The sequence below is a fragment of the Oncorhynchus mykiss genome, chromosome 9, assembly GCF_013265735.2.
Source record: "Oncorhynchus mykiss isolate Arlee chromosome 9, USDA_OmykA_1.1, whole genome shotgun sequence".
NCBI lineage: Eukaryota > Metazoa > Chordata > Actinopteri > Salmoniformes > Salmonidae > Oncorhynchus > Oncorhynchus mykiss.
The window spans coordinates 40371975-40395821 of NC_048573.1; the positions used below are offsets into that span (position 1 = coordinate 40371975).

At 42.3% G+C, this 23847-nt stretch overlaps 1 protein-coding gene across 2 annotated transcripts; it reads left to right on the forward strand.

Moving 5' to 3' along the window:
* The first annotated feature begins 3297 nt into the window (after positions 1 to 3297).
* LOC110532068 (zinc finger protein 33B) lies at positions 3298 to 21993 on the forward strand. Of its 2 annotated transcripts, none has more exons than XM_021615677.2 (2): positions 3298 to 3578; positions 20163 to 21993. In XM_021615677.2, the coding sequence occupies exons 1-2, from the start codon at positions 3413 to 3415 to the stop codon at positions 21152 to 21154; spliced, it is 1158 nt and encodes a 385-aa protein (XP_021471352.2). In that variant the 5' UTR covers positions 3298 to 3412; the 3' UTR covers positions 21155 to 21993. The 2 variants fall into 2 exon arrangements, with proteins under 2 accessions (XP_021471352.2, XP_021471353.2); XM_021615678.2 differs by lacking the exon at positions 20163 to 21993 and adding an exon at positions 14016 to 15085.
* Positions 21994 to 23847: the final 1854 nt, after the last annotated feature.

The following is a 23847-nucleotide window of genomic DNA, read 5'->3' on the forward strand; positions in this document are numbered from 1 at the left end:
TATATGCTTTCCAGAAAAGGGCTCCTTCCATTTGTCCAAGACTATTTCTCATCCATTTTGACCTAATGCTGCTCATTCATGATATTGTTTAATCTTGTACAGAGTAATGATATAGAGTTGAATCATGATGAATAATTGATTCTCCCAGATCATCCTATACTTATGATTACCGGGTTGTTCCACGAATAGAGTACAACATGAAGAGGGTACAACAAAACCTATTCCCCATCGGGAGACTGAAAATATTTGGCATGGGTCCTCAGATCCTCAAAAGGTTCTACAGCTGCACCATCGAGAGCATCCTGACGGGTTGCATCACTGCCTGGTATGGCAACTGCTCGGCAGCCGACCGCAAGGCACTACAGAGGGTTGTGCGTATGGCCCAAGTACATCACTGGGGCCAAGCTGCCTGCCATCCAGGACCTCTGTACCAGGCGGTGTCAGAGGAAGGCCCTAAAATTTGTCAAAGACTCCAGCCACCCTCGTCATAGACTATTCTCTCTGCTACCGCATGGCAAGTGGTACCGGAGCGCCAAGTCTAGGTCCAAGAGGCTTCTAAACAGCTTCTACCCCCAAGCCATAAGACTCCTGAACGCCTAATTAACTGACTACCTAGACTATTTGCATTGCCCCCCCCCCCCCTTTTACGCTGCTGCTACTCTCTGTTATTATCTATGCATAGACACTTTAATAACACGACCTGCACATTGACTCTCTATCCCATGTATATAGCCTCGCTATTGTTATCTTACTTCTGCTCTTTCATTATTTGTTACTTTTATTTCTTCTTTTTAGGTATTTTTCTTAACTGCATTGTTGGTTAAGGGCTTGTAAGTAAACATTTGGTGCATGTGACAAATAACATTTGATTTGATTTGAATTTGCATTCCACGAATAGAGTACATTTAGCGTCCCTTTTGATATTTTAAGTAGAAATTGTGCACCAACATTGCCATTTATATTAAAATAAGTGCCCTTAAATATACCACATTGGAATTTGTATACATTTGTTGCTAAAGTGCCAATAATTAGCATTTTCACCTAGTCTCGTTTTTCCAACTTCTAGGAAGATTTGAACCGACTTTAACCGAAAACTTCTCCACATTTTCACCATCATTGTAAAGCCCTAGTTATGTTCTTGCTTTGACAGTCATTTTTTATGATTATTATTTATTTCATGTGATTAGTGATTCATTTACGTCTTTCCCTAATTTTAAGGTCAAGCCTCTTACATGAACTGAATTCTTATTTTAATATGGTGAAACTATATTATATTTACATTTGGTTAAATAATACTGTAACAGCAGATGAGTGGCTCTTTTTGGCAATTTTCTGGTGTTTTGTGCTTGAAAAGTGACAATGTCAAGCATAACATTCAACCCTGTTACCCATCGATGGATAGGCTAGAACTGTTTTAACAATATATATTTTTGGGTGAAGCTTGCCTTCAATTGCCCCTGTTGCACATGTAGGTGAAAATGCATGACTATGGTTGATTTTCCAAGTATCCAGACTGTTCTCCCATAAGTATTGAGGCAGAAAACATAGGGTTAATTCATAGACATGTGTAAGCAGAATAAAGGCTTAGCTCAGGAGAATGTACAGACTGGGTCAACATGGTGTTAATCACTAGACGTGCAAAAACAAGAACGTAACCAGAAAATGTATGCCTGTGCTGTTATAGGCCTGAGGGAAGTAATTACCTTGTCCTATGACTAGCGTTGAGACATACAATTGCATTATGTATGTATGTCTGTGCCATTACAGGCTTGGGGAGAGCCATTGTGTAGTACCACGGGACAGACACGTGCATTTGTGTATGGATAAGCCACCAATAGAATCGGTAAACAAGCAAGAATTGAGACAGAAAGATAATGATGGCAAGAGGCCAAGGGGTGTTAATCATCTACGTAGAGGGGAGTGACCATGTGTGTTATCTGAAAGTGGAAACCTATAAAGCCTGAGGTCTGTGGCAAGAGAAATCAGTTCTTCCATGGAATTGCTCGGCTTTGTTACTTTGTAGTGAAGTCTCATTGAATTTACAAGTTCCGGTATCTGAAATATTTTCAATCAATATTCCACAACACACACTACACGTTTCCATTCCCCCTGTACATCAATTGCACTTTATTGGTACTATAGTATTTTTTTTGTTTAATCCCTTGAGATCATGTTTTTCTTAAGGAAGTTGAACATGTGCTCTATAAGACAGAATGTTTAAACTAGGTGAAGGATGTACTCTATTCGTGGAAAGACTTAATTAACCACGGTTTGTATACATGTAGTTATCGTGTTCCTTTACTACTGGTCTATAGGCTGCCTTGCACGGTAGTAAAAACCCTTCCACCTGGCCGGCGCTTTTTTTGCGTTTCTGGGCTCGCCTCTGATCGGAAACAAGGAATTTTCAAAAATGATTTGACTAGAACACGGAAGTAGGTTTGAAGACGACTCTAGCACAGAGTTTCTAAACCCAGAGGTGCAACCATAGAAATACGAATTAATTCTTATTTGTATGGGCGCAACATCGCGAGACTTCCGGGAACGCTTGTGAAACAAACCAAACAAACCAACCTATGGTTTGAGAAATCAATGATCGAAGTGAAAATTCTTCCTTAGTTGTTGAACATATTATTACTCCAAACTGTTGAAGGTACAGGTATGTTTTCATTTTCGTCAAAAACAACTTTTTGATTTGACGGCCTGCATATGCGCAGTTCGGCCCGAGACGACATTTGACCCGATGACTCTAGTTTGGAGTTTGACCCGTTCTACCAGCAAGAATAAGGCTGTGACCTCGGGGATTTTCCTTCAAAATAATAGTCCCACAATGAAGCTCGTAAAAAATAATATAACATTTTATAAATTTAGACCATTTGTAATGAAATGTTTGCAGACTTAGAATTTTGTTTAACAATATTAAAAAATGAATAAAGTTAGTCGCCTTTATAGCTCAAGTAATATTATGGAATTGACGTTATTGTTAACAGCACTTCTGGTTTCAAAATCTACAAAGTTTATATTCAGAGGAGCATCGCTGCAGATAATTTTGTACGGTGCAATAAATAATAGTACTTAACAAAACATTGTTGACCATTCAGGTGTAAATATTTTTTTTTATAGAAAAAAAATGACAATATTTAAAAAAAATACTTGTAATTATTATTTATATGATAACTAGTATGAAATATTTTGAGAATTGTGCACATTTTCCATCATTTTCACAATAATTATACATTTACAAAATGTACAGGATGGGACATTTATTCTGAAGGATTTCAAAAATTGGTGACCCGGAAGTACTTATTTATTCTTGCCTGCTTCACCGTCGGTTTGATTTAGCATACCTTGTTAGAAATAAAGAAAGATCAAGTAGCTCAACTGAAGAGGCTACCTAACTCTCATTTGACTGAAAATGTCTAAACTAGATTTGTTGCGTGTGTTTTTAAATGAGCGCTTAACTGCGGCTGCGGCGGAGATTTTCGGGGCCGTTGAGAAAACGGTAGTGGAGTATCAGGAGGAGAATCATCGGCTTCGTGGACTGCTGCGGATTACACCGGGGATAAAACTATGCAAAAGAGGTTCGTTTGTAGATATACTGATAGTTACCTATAGTTCTACTAAATTCGCATACTGTTTAGGCAAATGTTCTCCATTTGTTTTTCTTTATACAACGATGGATCTGATAATGAATGCTGATAGCTTAAAATCACATTCCAATCAAATTTGATTAGTCACATGCGCTGAATACAACCGGTGTAGACCTCACAGTGAAATGCTTACGAGCCCCTAACCAAAAATGCAGTTTCAAAAAATACAGATAAGAATAATAAATAAAAGTAATTAAAGAGCAGCAGTAAAATAACAATAGCGATACTATATACAGGGGGGTACTGGTCCAGAGTCAATGTGCAGAGGCACCGGTTAGTTGGGGTAATATGTACATGTAGGTAGAGTTATTAAAGTGACTATGCATAGATGATGATAACAACAGAGAGTAGCAGCAGTGTAAAAGGGGGATCTAGGTAGCCATTTGATTCAGGAGTCTTATGGCTTGGGGGTAGAAGCTGTTTAGAAGCCTCTTGGACCTAGACGTGTGGCTCTCCAGTACCACTTGCCGTGCGGTAGCAGAGAGAACAGTCTATGACTAGGGTGGCTGGAGTCTTTGACAATTTTTAGGGCCTTCCTCTGACACTGCCTGGTATAGAGGTCCTGGATGGCAGGAATCTTGCCACCAGTGATGTACTGGGCCGTTCGCACTACCTTCTGTAGTGTCTTGCAGTCGGAGGCCAAGCAGTTGCTATACCAGGCAGTGATGCAACCAGTCAGGATGCTCTCGATGGTGCAGTTATAGAACCCTTTGAGGATCTGAGACCCATGCCAAATCTTTTCAGTCTCTTGAGGGGGAATAGGTTTTGTCGTGCCCTCTTCACGACTGTCTTGGTGTGCTTGGACCATGTTAGTTTGTTGGTGATGTGGACACCAAGGAACTTGAAGCTCTCAACCTGACGGTATCCAGCCGGTGTCTAGTGCACAAGTTACCAGCCAGCTAAATATATGACATTAAAATGCCTATTTACTCTGGTCCATTTGACTTCTTTATCCACTGTCTCATCAGCCCAACCATGCAATTTATAAACTTGATCTCCACTATGAAAGCATCTAGACATCATCTCACATTTCCTTTAGACTAACATTTTATTTTCAACAGCGGAGATTTGTGTAAACCTTGCTGTCTGTCTCTCCGACATTTGCAACATTGTTTCAATATTCAGATTCGATCTCCAGCTGTCCCATAGTAATGGTGTCGGGACGAGACAGGCAGGCAGCTTTTCTCAGCCAGTCGAAATCATGAATCAGTATAATTTCATGGATGTATACAAATATCTATCAATAGAAAACAGGTAAAACTAAACAAAGTGCAGCTAGTTTGCTGTCTTTCCAGCTTCAGTTTGAAGTGATTGTATTAGCTGTGTTGTTGGCTAGCTCCTCTGAAAAACATTGTCCTGACGAGAGAGCATATTTTCAATGCCAGGTGAAATCGCACCTCATTAGCTCATTGTTATGGATGTGTCAAAATAAAAGTCACTAGAAAACATCTTAACCAAATGCAGCTGCTGCTGTTATTCTGGCTGCACGGTTTGATGTGACTATAAGTTAGCCCTAGGTGGCTAGCTAGCAAGCAAGGGGATAAGAATGTTTCCAGCAAGTATGGCAATGGAACATTTAGACTGAACGACTGGGTCGCATCTCTGGCAACCGATAGAATGTCCAGCCGGCTTGTGTAGCAACCCTAGATTTGTGTCGGGATTAGGGTTTCAAAGGTTCGGAAACTTTCCAAAAAAGTTCCATGGGGAGTTAAGCCTGGGAATTTTGCTTAAATTCATCAAAAACGTTAGCTTATAACAGTGAACCTTTTCTGTGGGATACACATAAGGCAATTCTAGGTCTTGTGGCATATTTTGGTTAAACTATCCACAATTCATTGGAATTGCAACCCTCTGCATGCACAGTGCATTCTTCCATCACATGTACAGCTGATTCTCAAGATCTTGCACACTAATTAGATGCTATTGAGCCCACACTACGAAACCGTCTGAGCCAAGGACTACATGCTGTCTGGTAAGTTGAGATACTGGGTGGGGTGAATATATTTTATGACAATTTTTTGTTAACTAGTAAATAGTAGCATACAGCAAAGTGGGTTTAAATAATTTCTGCTAGTTGGTTTTAGCTTGCTTGAGCCTGCTAACTGAAGAGTGTTAATTCACCTGTTTCCATACATGTTTTAAAAAAAACATTTATCTTACAAAAGGAGTTGTTTAATCTAACTGCTTAACTATTTATCTGTACATGGAATTGTATTTATTTATTTATTTTACTATTATATCATGGCACTGAAAACAATGGATGTACTCTGCAAGAGAGCCAAGGAAATGGTTAGGTATGTGAAGGGTCATCAAGTTATTGCAGCAATCTACCTCACCAAGCAAAGTGAGAAGAATAAGAGCACCACATTGAAGCTGCCCAGCAACACCCGTTGGGGTGGTGTTGTCATCATGTTTGACAGTCTCCTGGAGGGGAAGGAGTCTCTTCAAGAAATGACCATATCAGTCTGCTGATATGGACAGCTTCATCAAGCGGATCAAGCAGCCTGAAACTCCTGAAACCTATAGCAGTAACCATTGCACTGATTGAGGGAGACAATGCCATCCTGTCTGATGTTCAGACTCTGCTTGCAGATGTAAGAGAAGAAATCCATACTGCTCTGTCCACTTCACTGTTGTTACAAGCAGAGGAAACTGCCCATAAATGCCGCAGCGTACATGTTGGACCCCAGGTATCTTAGCAAGAGCATCCTGTCAGGTGCAGAGATCAGCACGGCCTATGGTGTCATCACTACCGTGTCTCGCCACCTTGGCCTGGATGAGGGCAAGTTTCTTGGCAGTCTGGCGAAGTACACTTCCAAGCAAGGGCTTTGGGATGGAGATGCAATATGGCAGTCATGCCAACATATCTCATCAGCCACCTGGTGGAAGGGACTTTGTGGATCTGAGGCTCTTTCCCCTGTTGCTTTCATCATCCTCCAAATTGCACCAACATCAGCCGCCTCAGAGCGCAACTGGTCCTTCTTTGGGAACACACACCAAAACACACAACAGGGTTGAAAAATTGGTGTCCATCCGGGCAAATGTGAGGCTTTTTGAACCGGACAAGAAGCCATCCTCAACAAGGTTGAAAAGTGGCAAGGAAGATGAGGCCTCAGTCTGATATTCAAGAGGTGGACATTGAGGAGGTCAAGGGGGAAGACAACCAAAGCTTTAGTTTCTACACTATCATTTTACAGATGTTTAAAACGTTTTTGGGAGATGCGATGGATCATTGGGGATCATTCAATATTCCCTTTTGTTGTTCAGTGAAATCATCCCATGTGAAGAGTCAACTAATTTAATTAAAGTTCAATTTGAAACTAGTCATTTTTATTTCTATTGAAAGGATTTAATCATTTGCAATTATGTCTAAGAAACAAACCTTTTACCTTCTCCATAAATGGTAAATATATCCAATGCAAAAAACATCTACATTTAAATGGTATTAATATACATTTGCATATATTCCCGTTAATTCACACAAAGTTTCTACCTCTGAATATTCCCCAAAATGTGCAACCCTAGTCTGGACTATATATATTTTTTGTGAAAATGTCAATCGTTATTTGAATATGTTGGTAATGCCCGAGAAGCCGGTATTTGGGGGATGTATTGGCACGATTTGCCAACACCCGTCCGTGCCAGTATATCCTTCAAACACCGGCTACCCGGGCGTTATCACGTAAATATGCAATTTTTTACGTGTGCCTTTGAAAACTTTCATAAACAAATCTCACAAGTATCTGACACCGCAAGCTCCTAGCTACTATCTAATCAACACAACATTGAACATTGACATTATCCCACCCCTGGTTAGCCACTATTGGCTTAGAAACACAAACCTATCTGCCAATTCATTTCCAGCAATATTGCCTATGTCTGTCTGTGATGCGTGTTTGTCTATCAATCCGTGTGTAGCCAGTTGATATAAGCATCTTGTGGGTCGACAGAAATACCTTCCCCAAAACCTTCTCAATTAAATGTTAACTGCAAAGTAGACTTACCTATATGTTATTTGCTAACTTTTCCATGAAATGAGCAGCAGCAGTACAGAACCATAGCTAGACCTGCACGTTCCTCTCTCGCCAGATGCACAATGAAAGGGGAATTACACTCAATAATCAATTTGTTCTTCCAAACCTAAAAAAAAGTATTCTGATGTGATTTAACCATTGACATGGGTTCAGAACATCCAATATTGTTGTTTCTCTATGAACAATTGTAGTTTTGAGAGTAGTTTGAACATGGAAACAAAACTATTTGATGGAATGCTGCCTGGTTGACAACATGACCAAGCGGTGCAGATTGCTGTTCATTTGAGAAGGGCGCTCCTCCCTCACCTCTGTTGCCGGTTCATGTCACCGCGGCCACAGACTGGTGCCCTGTGGCTCAGCATAACCGAATCTGCCAAATGACAAGAATCTGCCACGTGGGGAATCGTAGGTGGCTCGTTTCAGCTAGCTTTATCTTGTTCTTGATACCATGTCTTGTTTTGACTGAAATGTCAAATTTGCTAGCTAGCTAACCAACATCTTTAACGATGTGTTTGAGAGACAAGTGCTCATTGTGCAAATGTATTTATGTTTTCAGTAAACATTGGAGACAAAATAGTTCAATGGTGTCAACAATCGAAGCCAACTCTGTCGGTTTTGTGTTAAACAACCAAACCGTCTATACACCAATCCAGCTGTTAGCTGTGAATGTGTAGCCTACAAGATGAAATGAACAACTGAAGCAAAAAGCGATTCATATGAGTATATTTAAAATAGGAATATAGTTTGTCATAAAAATCTTTTTGATATGGCATGTCAATGTATACAGTCTTACCTATTATAACTATTCAACCCACATTGGATTTGAAATCAAAAAAATTGTCACTGATCTACACAAAATACTCATGTCAAAGTGAAAAGAATTCAAATTTATGAAAAATATATTTACAAAAAAAGAAAAAGCTCACCAAATCACACAAGTTGCATGGCCATAATAGGTAGCAATAATAGATGTTAACATAATTTTTAAATGACTACCCCATCTCTGTGCCCCACACATACAATTAATTATCTGTAAGGTCCCTCAGTCATGTAGTGGATTTCAAGCACAGATTAAATCAAAGACCAGGGAGCTTCTCCATACCTTGCAAAGAAGGGCACCGATTTAGTATATTGGTAAACATGTAAAACGCTGACATTTATTTAACCTTTATTTTATTAGGGAATCATACTGAGAAAAATGTCTCTTTTTATAGATGAGCCTTGAATTACAGAAATTACACACGTCAACATTATAAATACAAAATTCAAGCAAAAAGAAAAACACGGTCAAAAAAACAAACCCATTCATCAGTAATACGGTCCTCAATCAGCTTTCTGAGTTGACCTAGAGGCACCAGAACATCACATTCATCAGTAATACGGTCCTCAATCAGCTTTCTGAGTTGACCTAGAGGCACCAGAACATCACATTCATCAGTAATACGGTCCTCAATCAGCTTTCTGAGTTGACCTAGAGGCACCAGAACATCACATTCATCAGTAATACGGTCCTCAATCAGCTTTCTGAGTTGACCTAGAGGCACCAGAACATCACATTCATCAGTAATACGGTCCTCAATCAGCTTTCTGAGTTGACCTAGAGGCACCAGAACATCACATTCATCAGTAATACGGTCCTCAATCAGCTTTCTGAGTTGACCTAGAGGCACCAGAACATCACATTCATCAGTAATACGGTCCTCAATCAGCTTTCTGAGTTGACCTAGAGGCACCAGAACATCACATTCATCAGTAATACGGTCCTCAATCAGCTTTCTGAGTTGACCTAGAGGCACCAGAACATTACATTCATCAGTAATACGGTCCTCAATCAGCTTTCTGAGTTGACCTAGAGGCACCAGAACATTACATTCATCAGTAATACGGTCCTCAATCAGCTTTCTGAGTTGACCTAGAGGCACCAGAACATCACATTTAAGAACATTTTGAAGATTGTTCCGCAAATAAGCTGATTTACCTAACTCAGTAGAGACCAAAGGGAATTTCAAGACTTAGCCAGCCCTGAGACCCGGGTGTGGTAACTCGTAAGTCTAAAGACTTAGCCAGCCCTGATACCCAGGTGTGGTAACTTGTATGTCTAAAGACTTAGCCAGCCCTGAGACCCAGGTGTGGTAACTCGTATGTCTAAAGACTTAGCCAGCACTGAGACCCGGGTGTGGTAACTCGTAAGTCTAAAGACTTAGCCAGCCCTGAGACCCGGGTGTGGTAACTTGTATGTCTAAAGACTTAGCCAGCCCTGAGACCCGGGTGTGGTAACTCGTATGTCTAAAGTGTCGTTATGACGTTAGGTGCAGTGGGACCTCTTGTAAAAGGGTTTAAAATGAAAACATAGCCATGTCTCAATCTACGTGACCTCAAAGAGGGCCAACCAACTTTCTGGTAGAGAATGCAGTGAGACCGTTGCCTGTATTAAAGTCCAGTGCGCTATGATAAATGGCATCTAACGGCTTTAATGAAGCGCCAGCTGCGCTCGTATAGAAGATGTCGCCATTGTCTAGCACCGGTAGGAACGTCGACTGAATAATCTGCCTCCTGTTTAGCGAGAGGCCGGACCTATTTCTATAAAAGTCATTTTTTTATACTCTGGTTCTTAACTAACGCATCAATATGCTTTTTTTAAAAGACAGCTTTTCTTCTATTCAGATGCCCAGGCATTGGTAAACAGGAACACGGTCAATATGGGCACCATCCAAAGTACATATGCTTAAATTCTTGGTTATTTTTAGGCTTATAAAATATGGCTTTGGATGGTGTATCAATACACAGTCGCTACAAAAAAAGCCGGTATCCTTGCCAGAGAGGAAGGAAACCAGGAATTTCACCATGAGGTCAATGGTCATTTTAAAACAGAGTTGAAAGGCTGTGAAAGGAGAGAACTGGGGATGGCTCAACAACATTGTAGTTACTCCACAATACTAACCTAAATGAAAGAGTGAAAAGGAAGCCTGTACAGAATACAAATATTCCAAGACATGCATCCTGTTTTGCAACAAGGCGGGAAAAAATGTGGCAAAGGAATGCACTTTTTGTCCTGAATACAACGCGTTTTGTTTGGGGCAAATCCAACACAACACACCACTCTTCATATTTTCAAGCACAGTGTTTGGCTGCACCATGTTATGGGCATTTCCATGTAAAAGGACCCATGAGCACCAACATGTTTTGTTCATAGGAGCATGTCAAATGAAATCTATATATTTTTTTAAATTTAAGACGTATACATTTTTCAACCATTTTCCAATTGAATTGGCTACAATGAGAAATCATAGTAGCTGGTAACCCAATTCTGGTTTGTGACTACTATCTTCCCTTCCACTGGCATACTGTTATGTTCAGCTCAAATGTTTTCTTTCTCTTTCTGACATCTGGTGGTCAAAGCAAGACTGTGAAAACAGTCTGGAGAACCCCTCACACTCCCTCTATCTTTTCTCTCTCTCCAGTAGGGATGGGTACCGACACCCGGTATTAAACGGGTATCGATAAGTATCGATAAGTTCTGACGTTATTGGTTCTGCTTTCGGGACTGGAGAATTTAAGAAAATACATTTCCTATTTATTATTGCTACATAAACGTTATCTTGCACATTTTATCTCACCAACCATTTCTAATTTGCGATTAGATGAAGACGTTCGTCTATGATGCATTTTTGCAATCCAGAAGAGAGATCTCTCTCGCGTGGAGCCTGTCTCACATGCTACAGAACACACACGAGAAAGGCCCCGCTCTTAATTAGGACGATGGCGGAGAGAACGAAACGTTCAAAAGTGTGGTTACACTTCACCAGAGTCGATGCTGACAATGCTCGTTGCCGCAAGTGCAACAAGACTTTGCTCGTGTTTCCGCCCTTACAAGCAAATCTGTCCAAACATCTATTGAAAGTGCATCATGTGCAGAGAAATGCACAGTTTGACTGCCCAGCTCGCAGTTCATCTCTCGTTGTCTGATCTACGTTAGGTATGTATGCTAGCAGCTTAGAGCCCACACACGGAGTTAACTAGATTATGCAAACATGGGTTCATGATCAAAAGCAACCATTAGCCAGCTGATTGTTTAGCTATGGGTGCGTTCATAACTTAAATCACCCATTTAAAGATGTTGCAACTTTTTTGTTAAAGTTGCAGCTACAATGAACCAACCCACTCCTCCCTCTAATACCGCTGGTCCAAGCCAAAGACCAGCCCAAAGCCCCTTCACGCTGGCAGCTAGTGGGAGGATGACTGAGGAGAGGGTGAATGAGTGCCACCTAGCCGTGACCAAGTTCATAGTGAAAGGGCTACACCCCTTTGCAACAGTGGAGTCCAAGGGCTTTAGGTAACAGTCTGTCAGTATATACTGAGTTGTATTCATTTTTAGGATATGGTAGTATAAAAGGATTGTATGTTAGTCCCATCACTCTACAATACACAACAACACAATAATTAAATAATGATAATTCAATACATGGAAACAATCTTTCTTTTTTCTTTTTTACTGTAGGGAGATGAGCAAGGCACTCAACCACAAAAATACCCCTCCCTCCAGGAGTTACCTCAGTGACACATTCATTCCTACCTGATGTGTTGTAGAAAAGTGATCACTGAGCTGAAGGACGTGCCAAAGCTGGTGTCGTGTCTTTGAATATTCCGGATTAAGTGATATGATATATTCTATAAAATCCTTTCTCCGTAATCAATATTACCTGATTGAGCAATACAAAATTGTGTTTCACTATTTATTTACTAAATACCTAACTAATCACACAGAATGAATCATACCTTGATTACAAATTACGTCATAAAGGAAAATGTCCCTAGCGGGCGGAACAGATATGACAGCTGGTTACACAAAAGAAAAGGGGCTGGGTTTGAGTGAAAGAGCGGGAAGACTGAGGGACAAAGGAAGAAGCTGTGCTATCGTAAATACAGTATTTTATGCATTCTAAATTACCGCCCATTTGGAAAAGGAAAATGCAATAAATATTTTGGTAGGTTGGTGGTAGATTGAAGGCTGGATGGTAGATGGAAGGCCGTGTTTCCAAACCGAGTCCTTTGTCCTTTGAAGAATGTCTCTGGTGGTCAATTGGATACGTTGTAGTAACATCATTGTGTGATAGACGGGATACTCTGTCTGTTCCTTCCTAACCCTCGTTTGCAGCTGCTGTTGCTAACTCAACGGCTAGGAGGTATCACTTCTGTAGTGAATAAGAGTTCAAAGTTCATACCATTCGCAACCAAAGCTCACGCTGATGTTGGCTTCGTTCTGTAGTTATTATCTGAACCATTCTGACATCGGACCGTCATCCTCACATCCTCGGAACAGGAGGTTATATTGTCGTCAAGGCCTTATATTGGAAGGGAGAGGAGGGCGTGTTTGAAAAGTTTTATAACCCATGTCCCTTCACAGGGGCGGGCCACTGATTGAGCAGAGCCCTAACCTTATGAAAACCCAAATCTCTCATTTGGTAGCTAAAATTACATTTCATCTCTTCACCAATAATTTTATATTCAAACATTTAAATTGAACAACAATTCCATGTGAATCCGATAATTGATGTGTAGACTTTCCACTGTAGAGTTTGTCATCTTATCATTGATGAGAATGTCTCAGATGACAACCGAACTGACATCATATTCATTAAGTACCAACGCATATGTTCAATTGGTTGGATTACCAGAATATAGTTCATTTCCCCCCCCCCACCTACTGATGTTCCCAGAATCTCTACGTTAACCAAGGGGTTTTCAAATTTCACATTAGTAGGGTAGAGAGAGGAAAAAGGGGGGAAGAGGTATTTATGACTGTCATAAACCTACCCCCAGGCCAACGTCATGACACTGGCCATCACATCAGACGGGACCAGCCTCAGGACCACTATCTCACTGTTAGTGTGCTACACAAGCCAGGGGCAGTGTAAAACAAAAGTTTCTCCAACAGGACAGTGTACAAATCGCAATCTGGTGAAGTAGTGGCAGAGGCGATTTCTGGAAGAGTTTGAGAGAGCCGAGGAAGATTGTAGCCGCAACTGTTGATAATGCTGGCAATATGGATGTTGCCATCAAGTGGCTACACATCCTAAAAATAGGACGCTTTGCGCACACATTGAATCTGGCAGCACAGAAAATCTACTAAATGGGCAGTCTGAAGCAGAGCAGTGGTTGTGTGGTTCAAGAGATCCTCGAAGTCCAAAAGAGTCTTGAAGGAAAAGCAGCAGCTCCTTGGTAAGAAGCCAGTTCAATCTATTAAGGTATTATTTAGAAATGTTCGCATTTAACAATTTAATTCAATTTTCAAGTAATTAAATAATGAAATGCATGTTTTTTTTTGTTGTTTCAGGCCTTCCCGCAACACTCACTCATCCTTGATGTCAAGACCAGATGGAACTATCCAACGATAGAGAGATTCATGGAGCAGTATCCAGCGATCCAAGCAGCATCCTTGGACCCCACGACTGCGAAAAGCAATGACCAAGGACAACCTGGACCGTCTGAAGGACGAGGACTTCCTTAAGACTGAGGAGTTTGTCCAGCTCATGGGAATCCTCTATACATCCACACTGTGTGTGTCATGTGACAAGAAGGCCACCTGTGGACAGATCATACCCATCCTCCAAAAACTGGAGGAGCACTTCACTGTGAAGAATGAAGATACAACGTTTGTGGCAACCGTCAAAGAGAAGGTGTGGGAGAACCTCTCCGAGCGCTATCAGGATGAGGACATTCAAGCCTTCCTGCATGAGACCGCAGCAATGGACCCCGGATTTAAAGGGAGGCCGGTGAGTGACGCCGTCTGGGACAGGCTGAGGAAGGCAACTGTTGAGGCCAATGTGACAGGAGCGACACCAAGGCTGTCAGAGGAGCAGACGGACACGGAGCACCAGCAACAGGAGGAGTCTGAAGGAGAAGGAGAGGAAATGGAGCAGTCCCTCCATTGTACAAAACAAGGAGTGCCTTGGAGGAGCTGTTCTCAGAGGACGACAGGGAGTTGAGGTTGACGATCCAACAGGACACCTTGTCCCTCACCCTCAGCGAGCGTGTTGACCTAGAGGTGGAGCTCTACGAAGGCCTGCCTCCCATCCCCATGGCTGAAGATCCTGTGATGTAGTGGTGGGAGAAGAGATACTCTGCCCCTCACAAACATTGCAACAAGCTACCTCTGTGCTCAAGCGCCCTCCACCCCTAGTGAGAGGGTATTTTAGACAGCAGGGAACACAATAAGCTAGGAGATGCCCCGACTTCTGCCAGAGAAGGCAAATATGTTGATCTTTCTCCAGAAGAACTGCAAAGAACTGTTAGTCCTTCTGCAGCCTACCTGCAGGCCCCCCCCCCGTGTTGTTCTATACCACTGTCTTTTCTTTTACAGCCTACCTGCAGGCCCCACCCATGTTGTTCTATACCACTGTCTTTTCTTTTACAGCCTACCTGCAGGCCCCACCCGTGTTCTATACCACTGTCTTATCTTCTGCAGCCTACCTGCAGGCCCCACCCGTGTTGTTCTATACCACTGTCTTTTCTTTTACAGCCTACCTGCAGGCCCCACCCGTGTTGTTCTATACCACTGTCTTTTCATTTACAGCCTACCTGCAGGCCCCACCCGTGTTGTTCTATACCACTGTCTTATCTTTTACAGCCTACCTGCAGGCCCCACTCGTGTTGTTCTATACCACTGTCTTATCTTCTGCAGCCTACCTGCAGGCCCCACCCGTGTTGTTCTATACCACTGTCTTATCTTTTACAGCCTACCTGCAGGCCCCACCCGTGTTGTTCTATACCACTGTCTTATCTTCTGCAGCCTACCTGCAGGCCCCACCCGTGTTGTTCTATACCACTGTCTTTTCTTTTACAGCCTACCTGCAGGCCCCACCCGTGTTGTTCTATACCACTGTCTTATCTTCTGCAGCCTACCTGCAGGCCCCACCCGTGTTGTTCTATACCACTGTCTTTTCTTTTACAGCCTACCTGCAGGCCCCACCCGTGTTGTTCTATACCACTGTCTTTTCTTTTACAGCCTACCTGCAGGCCCCACCCGTGTTGTTCTATACCACTGTCTTTTCTTTTACAGCCTACCTGCAGGCCCCACCCGTGTTGTTCTATACCACTGTCTTATCTTTTACAGCCTACCTGCAGGCCCCACTCGTGTTGTTCTATACCACTGTCTTATCTTCTGCAGCCTACCTGCAGGCCCCACCCGTGTTGTTCTATACCACTGTCTTATCTTTTACAGCCTACCTGCAGGCCCCACTCGTGTTGTTCTATACCACTGTCTTTTCTTTTACAGCCTACCTGCAGGCCCCACCCGTGTTGTTCTATACCACTGTCTTATCTTTTACAGCCTACCTGCAGGCCCCACCCGTGTTGTTCTATACCACTGTCTTTTCTTTTACAGCCTACCTGCAGGCCCCACCCGTGTTGTTCTATACCACTGTCTTATCTTTTACAGCCTACCTGCAGGCCCCACCCGTGTTGCTCTATACCACTGTCTTTTCTTTTACAGCCTACCTGCAGGCCCCACCCGTGTTGTTCTATACCACTGTCTTTTCTTTTACAGCCTACCTGCAGGCCCCACCCGTGTTGTTCTATACCACTGTCTTTTCTTTTACAGCCTACCTGCAGGCCCCACCCGTGTTGTTCTATACCACTGTCTTATCTTTTACAGCCTACCTGCAGGCCCCCCCCCGTGTTGTTCTATACCACTGTCTTTTCTTTTACAGCCTACCTGCAGGCCCCACCCGTGTTGTTCTATACCACTGTCTTTTCTTTTACAGCCTACCTGCAGGCCCCACCCGTGTTGTTCTATACCACTGTCTTTTCTTTTACAGCCTACCTGCAGGCCCCCCCCCGTGTTGTTCTATACCACTGTCTTTTCTTTTACAGCCTACCTGCAGGCCCCCCCCCGTGTTGTTCTATACCACTGTCTTTTCTTTTACAGCCTACCTGCAGGCCCCACCCGTGTTGTTCTATACCACTGTCTTTTCTTTTACAGCCTACCTGCAGGCCCCCCCCCGTGTTGTTCTATACCACTGTCTTTTCTTTTACAGCCTACCTGCAGGCCCCACCCGTGTTGTTCTATACCACTGTCTTTTCTTTTGCAGCCTACCTGCAGGCCCCCCCCCGTGTTGTTCTATACCACTGTCTTTTCTTTTACAGCCTACCTGCAGGCCCCACCCGTGTTGTTCTATACCACTGTCTTTTCATTTACAGCCTACCTGCAGGCCCCACCCGTGTTGTTCTATACCACTGTCTTTTCTTTTACAGCCTACCTGCAGGCCCCACCCGTGTTGTTCTATACCACTGTCTTTTCTTTTACAGCCTACCTGCAGGCCCCACCCGTGTTGTTCTTTACCACTGTCTTTTCTTTTGCAGGAAAATATATTGTTCATTTCATTTGTTTTACATTACCATCACAACATTAGTCTATAATAGTGATTTGTTATTAAAAACATTGCTGTTTCTTTTGCTGTAAATCATTTATTTAACATTTCAGAAAATAAAGCTATGTTCTGTTCTTAATTTGTTTTGGGGTTTTTTTCTCGTAAAAAATAAGAATACCGTTAAAGTACCGGATCGATAAGCAGTATCGGTAAGAGTAGTAACACCGTTCAAATCTTACCGATACCCATCCATACTCTCCAGTTAATGACACCCCCCCCCCCGGATCTATCTGACACCTACCACCTACCCTCTTTCCATTTACTGTAGCAAGCATCCTCACCCACTGAGCACCAACCGACACCGGACGTCCACGGACGGACCAAATCTAAGCCAATCATAGATCACGTCTATGTTTCACAAGTTTGGATAGCACAGTACTGTACAGTAGAGCACACGAGTATAATGTACTGTACTGAACGTAGCTACTTTACTGTACTGGGCTGTACTGTGATGTCAAAACTTGTGAAGCATAGACATTTATGATTGGTCCTTACCAACCAAATTTGTGTTTGCTTGGGGTGGAGGGTATTACATATTTCTACTTTTTGTGTATCCAGGATACATCACCATGACGATAAAGGTATTGATAACCATAATTATGCAGTTTTGTGTGGTTCAGGTCAGGGACCCATAATTGTAATTATGTTACTGGATTTACTGGATCCACTTCACTTACTGTAGTTCAATAACCAAAATATATATTTTTCAATCTCAAGGTGTCATGTCACAGCTGACATCCCGTTCTTGCTGCAGGCATCTTTGAATCTTGATTCGGAGCAGATATTTAAGAGTTTTGGGAAAGCGTGGTCACGAAAAATAAACTGAGGGAAGTTTTACTGAAATTCTGTTACCGAACTTTGCATCTGCACAGTAAAATGTTCTGTGGAAATTGTTTCAATTAGTCCTTGTGCATAGAGTTGTGTGGTTTGTTAAACTTAGAAATCAACGTTTTTGTTTGGTAACATTTTGAAGTGAAAAATCAGAGTTTCTGTAATAATTCTGTTACTGTAGAATTGTCTGTAGGCTTGTCATATAATGGGCAAATATTGCATAATCCAGGTGTGTAAAGAGACTTTTACCCAGAAAGACTCAGCTGTAATCACTGCCAAAGGTGATTCTAACATGTACTGGCTCAGGGTGAATATTTATCTAATAACGATTTAGATATATTTTATTTAAAATATGTGTGTGTGTGTGTATGTGTATATATATATATGTGTGTATGTATATATATATATATATGTGTATGTATATATGTATGTACAGTGCCTTGCGAAAGTATTCGGCCCCCTTGAACTTTGCGACCTTTTGCCACATTTCAGGCTTCAAACATAAAGATATAAAACTGTATTTTTTTGTGAAGAATCAAGAACAAGTGGGACACAATCATGAAGTGGAACGACATTTATTGGATATTTCAAACTTTTTTAACAAATCAAAAACTGAAAAATTGGGCGTTCAAAATTATTCAGCCCCCTTAAGTTAATACTTTGTAGCGCTGCCTTTTGCTGCGATTACAGCTGTAAGTCGCTTGGGGTATGTCTCTATAAGTTTTGCACATCGAGAGACTGAAATTTTTTCCCATTCCTCCTTGCAAAACAGCTCGAGCTCAGTGAGGTTGGATGGAGAGCATTTGTGTACAGCAGTTTTCAGTTCTTTCCACAGATTCTCGATTGGATTCAGGTCTGGACTTTGACTTGGCCATTCTAACACCTGGATATGTTTATTTTTGAACCATTCCATTGTAGATTTTGCTTTATGTTTTGGATCATTGTCTTGTTGGAAGACAAATCTCCGTCCCAGTCTCAGGTCAGACTCCATCAGGTTTTCTTCCAGAATGGTCCTGTATTTGGCTCCATCCATCTTCCCATCAATTTTAACCATCTTCCCTGTCCCTGCTGAAGAAAAGCAGGCCCAAACCATGATGCTGCCACCACCATGTTTGACAGTGGGGATGGTGTGTTCAGTGTGATGAGCTGTGTTGCTTTTACGCCAAACATAACGTTTTGCATTGTTGCCAAAAAGTTCAATTTTGGTTTCATCTGACCAGAGCACCTTCTTCCACATGTTTGGTGTGTCTCCCAGGTGGCTTGTGGCAAACTTTAAACAACACTTTTTTATGGATATCTTTAAGAAATGGCTTTCTTCTTGCCACTCTTCCATAAAGGCCAGATTTGTGCAATATACGACTGATTGTTGTCCTATGGACAGAGTCTCCCACCTCAGCTGTCCCACCTCAGCTCTTGGCTGCATCTCTGATCAGTCTTCTCCTTGTATGAGCTGAAATTTTAGAGGGACGGCCAGGTCTTGGTAGATTTGCAGTGGTCTGATACTCCTTCCATTTCAATATTATCGCTTGCACAGTGCTCCTTGGGATGTTTAAAGCTTGGGAAATATTTTTGAATCCAAATCCGGCTTTAAACTTCTTCACAACAGTATCTCGGACCTGCCTGGTGTGTTCCTTGTTCTTCATGATGCTCTCTGCGCTTTTAACGGACCTCTGAGACTATCACAGTGCAGGTGCATTTATACAGAGACTTGATTACACACATGTGGATTGTATTTATCATCATTAGTCATTTAGGTCAACATTGGATCATTCAGAGATCCTCACTGAACTTCTGGAGAGAGTTTGCTGCACTGAAAGTAAAGGGGCTGAATAATTTAGCACGCCCAATTTTTCAGTTTTTGATTTGTTAAAAAAGTTTGAAATATCCAATAAATGTCTTTCCACTTCACGATTGTGTCCCACTTGTTGTTGGATTATTCACAAAAAATACAGTTTTATATCTTTATGTTTGAAGCCTGAAATGTGGCAAAAGGTCGCAAAGTTCAAGGGGGCCGAATACTTTCGCAAGGCACTGTATGTATATGTGTGTGTATGTGTATATATATATATTTCTTCCACTTTGACATTATCATATTTTGTGTGGATTGTTGACAAAAACAAAAAGGTATTAAATCCATTTTACAATGTGAAGAAATCCGGGGGGTGAATACTTATGATGATAGGCACCTGTCGATAACCACTTCTCCTCCTCCTTCCCTCCAGACTCCCTGCAGCTCTCTCTCGCTGTCTCTGAAGAGGAGGTTCCCTCTGAGCAGCAGCACTGTGAGCATGAGTGGAGCCCCAGTCTGGGGCAGGAGGACCCTGAGCCCACACAGATTAAAGAGGAACAGGAGGAAGTCAGGACCAGTCAGAGGGAAGAGCAGCTTCAAGGGCTGGAGGCTGATATCATAGAGTTCCAATTCACTCCTTCCTGTGTGAAAAGTGAATGTGATCAGGAGGACCCACTTTGGTCCTTGACCCTTCCCCAAACCCAGACTGTGGAGAACAGAGAGAGTGATCCTAAACATTTTGGCACTGTGACCCACCTAAAGGGTTTTGATATTCCCTGTGACCCTCCAGATAATCAAAGCAATGCGTCCAGCCACAGCTCAGCCAAAAGCAGCGACCCACTAGGACATGACAGCAGCCAACCATTGGATCCGAACCTACCAATGGGGGAACATTGTTCCAAACCCAGCACCATATCTATAAAAGCTTACCGCTGCCGGGACTGTGGCAAAACGTTTCCTCTGAAAGCGGGCCTGCAGAGGCATGTGAATCTCGACAAGAAGAGACTCAGTGAATGCCACTTCTGCAAAAAACAGTACAACTCCACCTGTAAACTGAAGGCCCATGCCCGACTATGTCACGGCGGGAAACCCAGCACCTGCCCCTTCTGTGGCAAGACCTTCAAACACAAAGGACATCTGTCTAGGCACATGAGTATTCACACAGGAGAGAAACCATTTAGCTGTGGTGACTGTGGGAAAAGCTTCAATCAGAAGGGGGGCCTAGGAAGACATATACTGACTCACACAGGAGAGAAACCTTTTAGCTGTCATTTTTGCTGTAAAAGCTTCAGGCAGAAGAGGGATCTAAGGAGGCATATACTGATTCACACAGGAGAGAAACCATATTGCTGTGGCGACTGCGGTAAAGGCTTCATTCGCAAGGAGCACCTAACTGCACATATGCGGACTCACACAGGAGAGTAGAGATTTATCTGTGGTGACTGCGGGAAAAGCTTAAATTGTAAGGAGAAGCTGAGAATTCATATATGGACTCTCACAGGGGAGAAATCATTTATCTGTGATGACTGCTAGAATTGTTTAATTACGAAGACTAAGTGCTCTATTCAATCAGTATTTTGGAAGTTCAGCGTGATTGCCATTACATTTCAATGTTGCTGAGTTAGCGGAGACTGTATTCACGATAAACACTGCATACTCAATCAGAATTTACCTTAACATTTCTATTGTGCAATCTGTAACGCTTCAGCGATATAGAGCCCTAACCTAACATATTTACGGACTCACACGGGAGAAATCATTTAGCTGTGGTGACCGCGGGGAAAGCCTCAATAAGAAGGGGGACCTAACCAGGCATATACTGACACACTGGAGAGATATCACATGGCTGCCCAGTTTGTGGTAAAAGAGTCACTCAGAAGGTAAACCTACTGAAGCATGGAAAAAGAACATACAACAAGACAACAAGAACAAGATAAACTGAAAGAAGGAAGAAAATGGACTTAGATGTTCTGTCAGAAGATGGGAATAAAAATCAACTGTGGATCATTCATGCTGTGTATTTTAGAGAGATAGATACATTATGGATTTACTTTTGTAAAATGTTCTATGTACATAAAGTTTGATAGGATTTAAATGATTAAGAAATGAACCAGGAGTAGTGCATTTATTATGGGAATCTCACCGATCTACTGTTCTGTTGATGTTTTCACCTTATTAGAAACCGGAAGATCTGGATGGGAAAAATATACACTGCTCAAAGAAATAAAGGGAACACTAAAATAACACATCCTAGATCTGAATGAATGAAATATTCTTATTAAATACCTTTTTCTTTACATAGTTGAATGTGCTGACAACAAAATCACACAAAAATTATCAATGGAAATCAAATTTATCAACCCATGGCGGTCTGGATTTGGAGTCACACTCAAAATTAAAGTGGAAAACCACACTACAGGCTGATCCAACTTTGATGTAATGTCCTTAAAACAAGTCAAAATGAGGCTCAGTAGTGTGTGTGTGGCCTCCCTACAACGCCTGGGCATGCTCCTGATGAGGTGGTCTCCTGAAGGATCTCCTCCCAGACCTGGACTAAAGCATCCGCGCGGCCCCCCAAAGAAATGCCACCCCACGCCATGACTGACCCACCGCCAAACCGGTCATGCTGGAGGATGTTGCAGTCAGCAGAACGTTCTCCACGGCGTCTCCAGACTGTCACATGTGCACAGTGTGAACCTGCTTTCATCTGTGAAGAGCACAGGGCGCCAGTGGCGAATTTGTTCTCTGGCAAATGCCAAACGTCCTGCACGGTGTTGGGCTGTAAGCACAACCCCCACCTGTGGACGTCGGGCCTTCATACCACCCTCATGGAGTCTGTTTCTGACCGTTTGAGCAGACACATGCTCATTTGTGGCCTGCTGGAGGTCATTTTGCAGGGCGCTGGCAGTGCTCCTCCTGCTCCTCCTTGCACAAAGGCGGAGGTAGCGGTCCTGCTGCTGGGTTGTTGCCCTCCTACGGCCTCCTCCACGTCTCCTGGTGTACTGGCCTGTCTCCTGGTAGCGCCTCCATGCTCTGGACACTACGCTGACAGACACAGCAAACCTTCTTGCCACAGCTCACGTTGATGTGCCATCCTGGATGAGCTGCACTACCTGAGCCACTTGTGTGGGTTGTAGACTCCGTCTCATGCTACCACTAGAGTGAAAGTACCGCCAGCATTCAAAAGTGACCAAAACATCAGCCAGGAAGCATTGGAATTGAGAAGTGGTCTGTGGTTATCACCTGCAGAACCACTCCTTTTATTGGGGGTGTCTTGCTAATTGCCTATAATTTCCACCTGTTGTCTATTCCATTTGCACAACAGCATGTGAAATTTATTGTCAGTGTTGCTTCCTAAGTGGACAGTTTGATTTCACAGAAGTGTGATTGACTTGGAGTTACATTGTGTTGTTTGTGTTCCCTTTATTTTTTTGAGCAGTGTATAATTCTCAGGGTGATGAGAAAATGGAATGACTGATGTTATTGATTTGTTAAAAATGTATACTTATCCACTTTATCCAGAAAATGTATATTTAATCCATTTTGACCTCATGCGAGTCATTCATGATAATGTTTAAAATTTGGACTAATGATATACAGTCGACTCCTCATGAGTGCACACTATTTTAAGTGCCCATCAGTGTTTTTCCTGTCCCAACTCAACATCTATATTATGTCACCCCTCTATGCTGTGCGAGGATTTCCTGCAATTTTGCACCGGTTTTCTTAGTTTTAGGCTCAAAGGAAGCGCGTCATGCTCTTTCTTACATGGTACTATCAACTTTACATATTGCCAGGGGAGACGATGCTGTAATAAAGTATTTGACAGTATTAGAACATTCTCAACTGTCACAAACCGGCTCAAAGCCCGTAATAAAAGGGAGACAACGTGGAGATAAGGAGTAACAAAACATATATTTATTAAATAATGTAAACCAAGTACAATATACAATGGTGTGTGAAATCAGTAGTGTAAGTGGTCCAGGTGTTTCCCATGTAGCTGACGACCCTCCCAACTCCGCCCACCGGCATCCTAATAAGGAAACAAGAACAAAGAGAGAATATAGCAGACAGAGTGGGAGGGTCGTCACATCAACAAACACTCTTTTCAGACTAGG

Bases quoted from the DNA above. Each gene is read 5' to 3' on its own strand.
- LOC110532068 (XM_021615677.2), top strand. From the start codon at position 3,413: ATGTCTAAACTAGATTTGTTGCGTGTGTTTTTAAATGAGCGCTTAACT. The intron at 3,579-20,162 runs GTTCGTTTGTAG...CCTTCCCTCCAG, and splicing joins GATAAAACTATGCAAAAGAG to ACTCCCTGCAGCTCTCTCTC.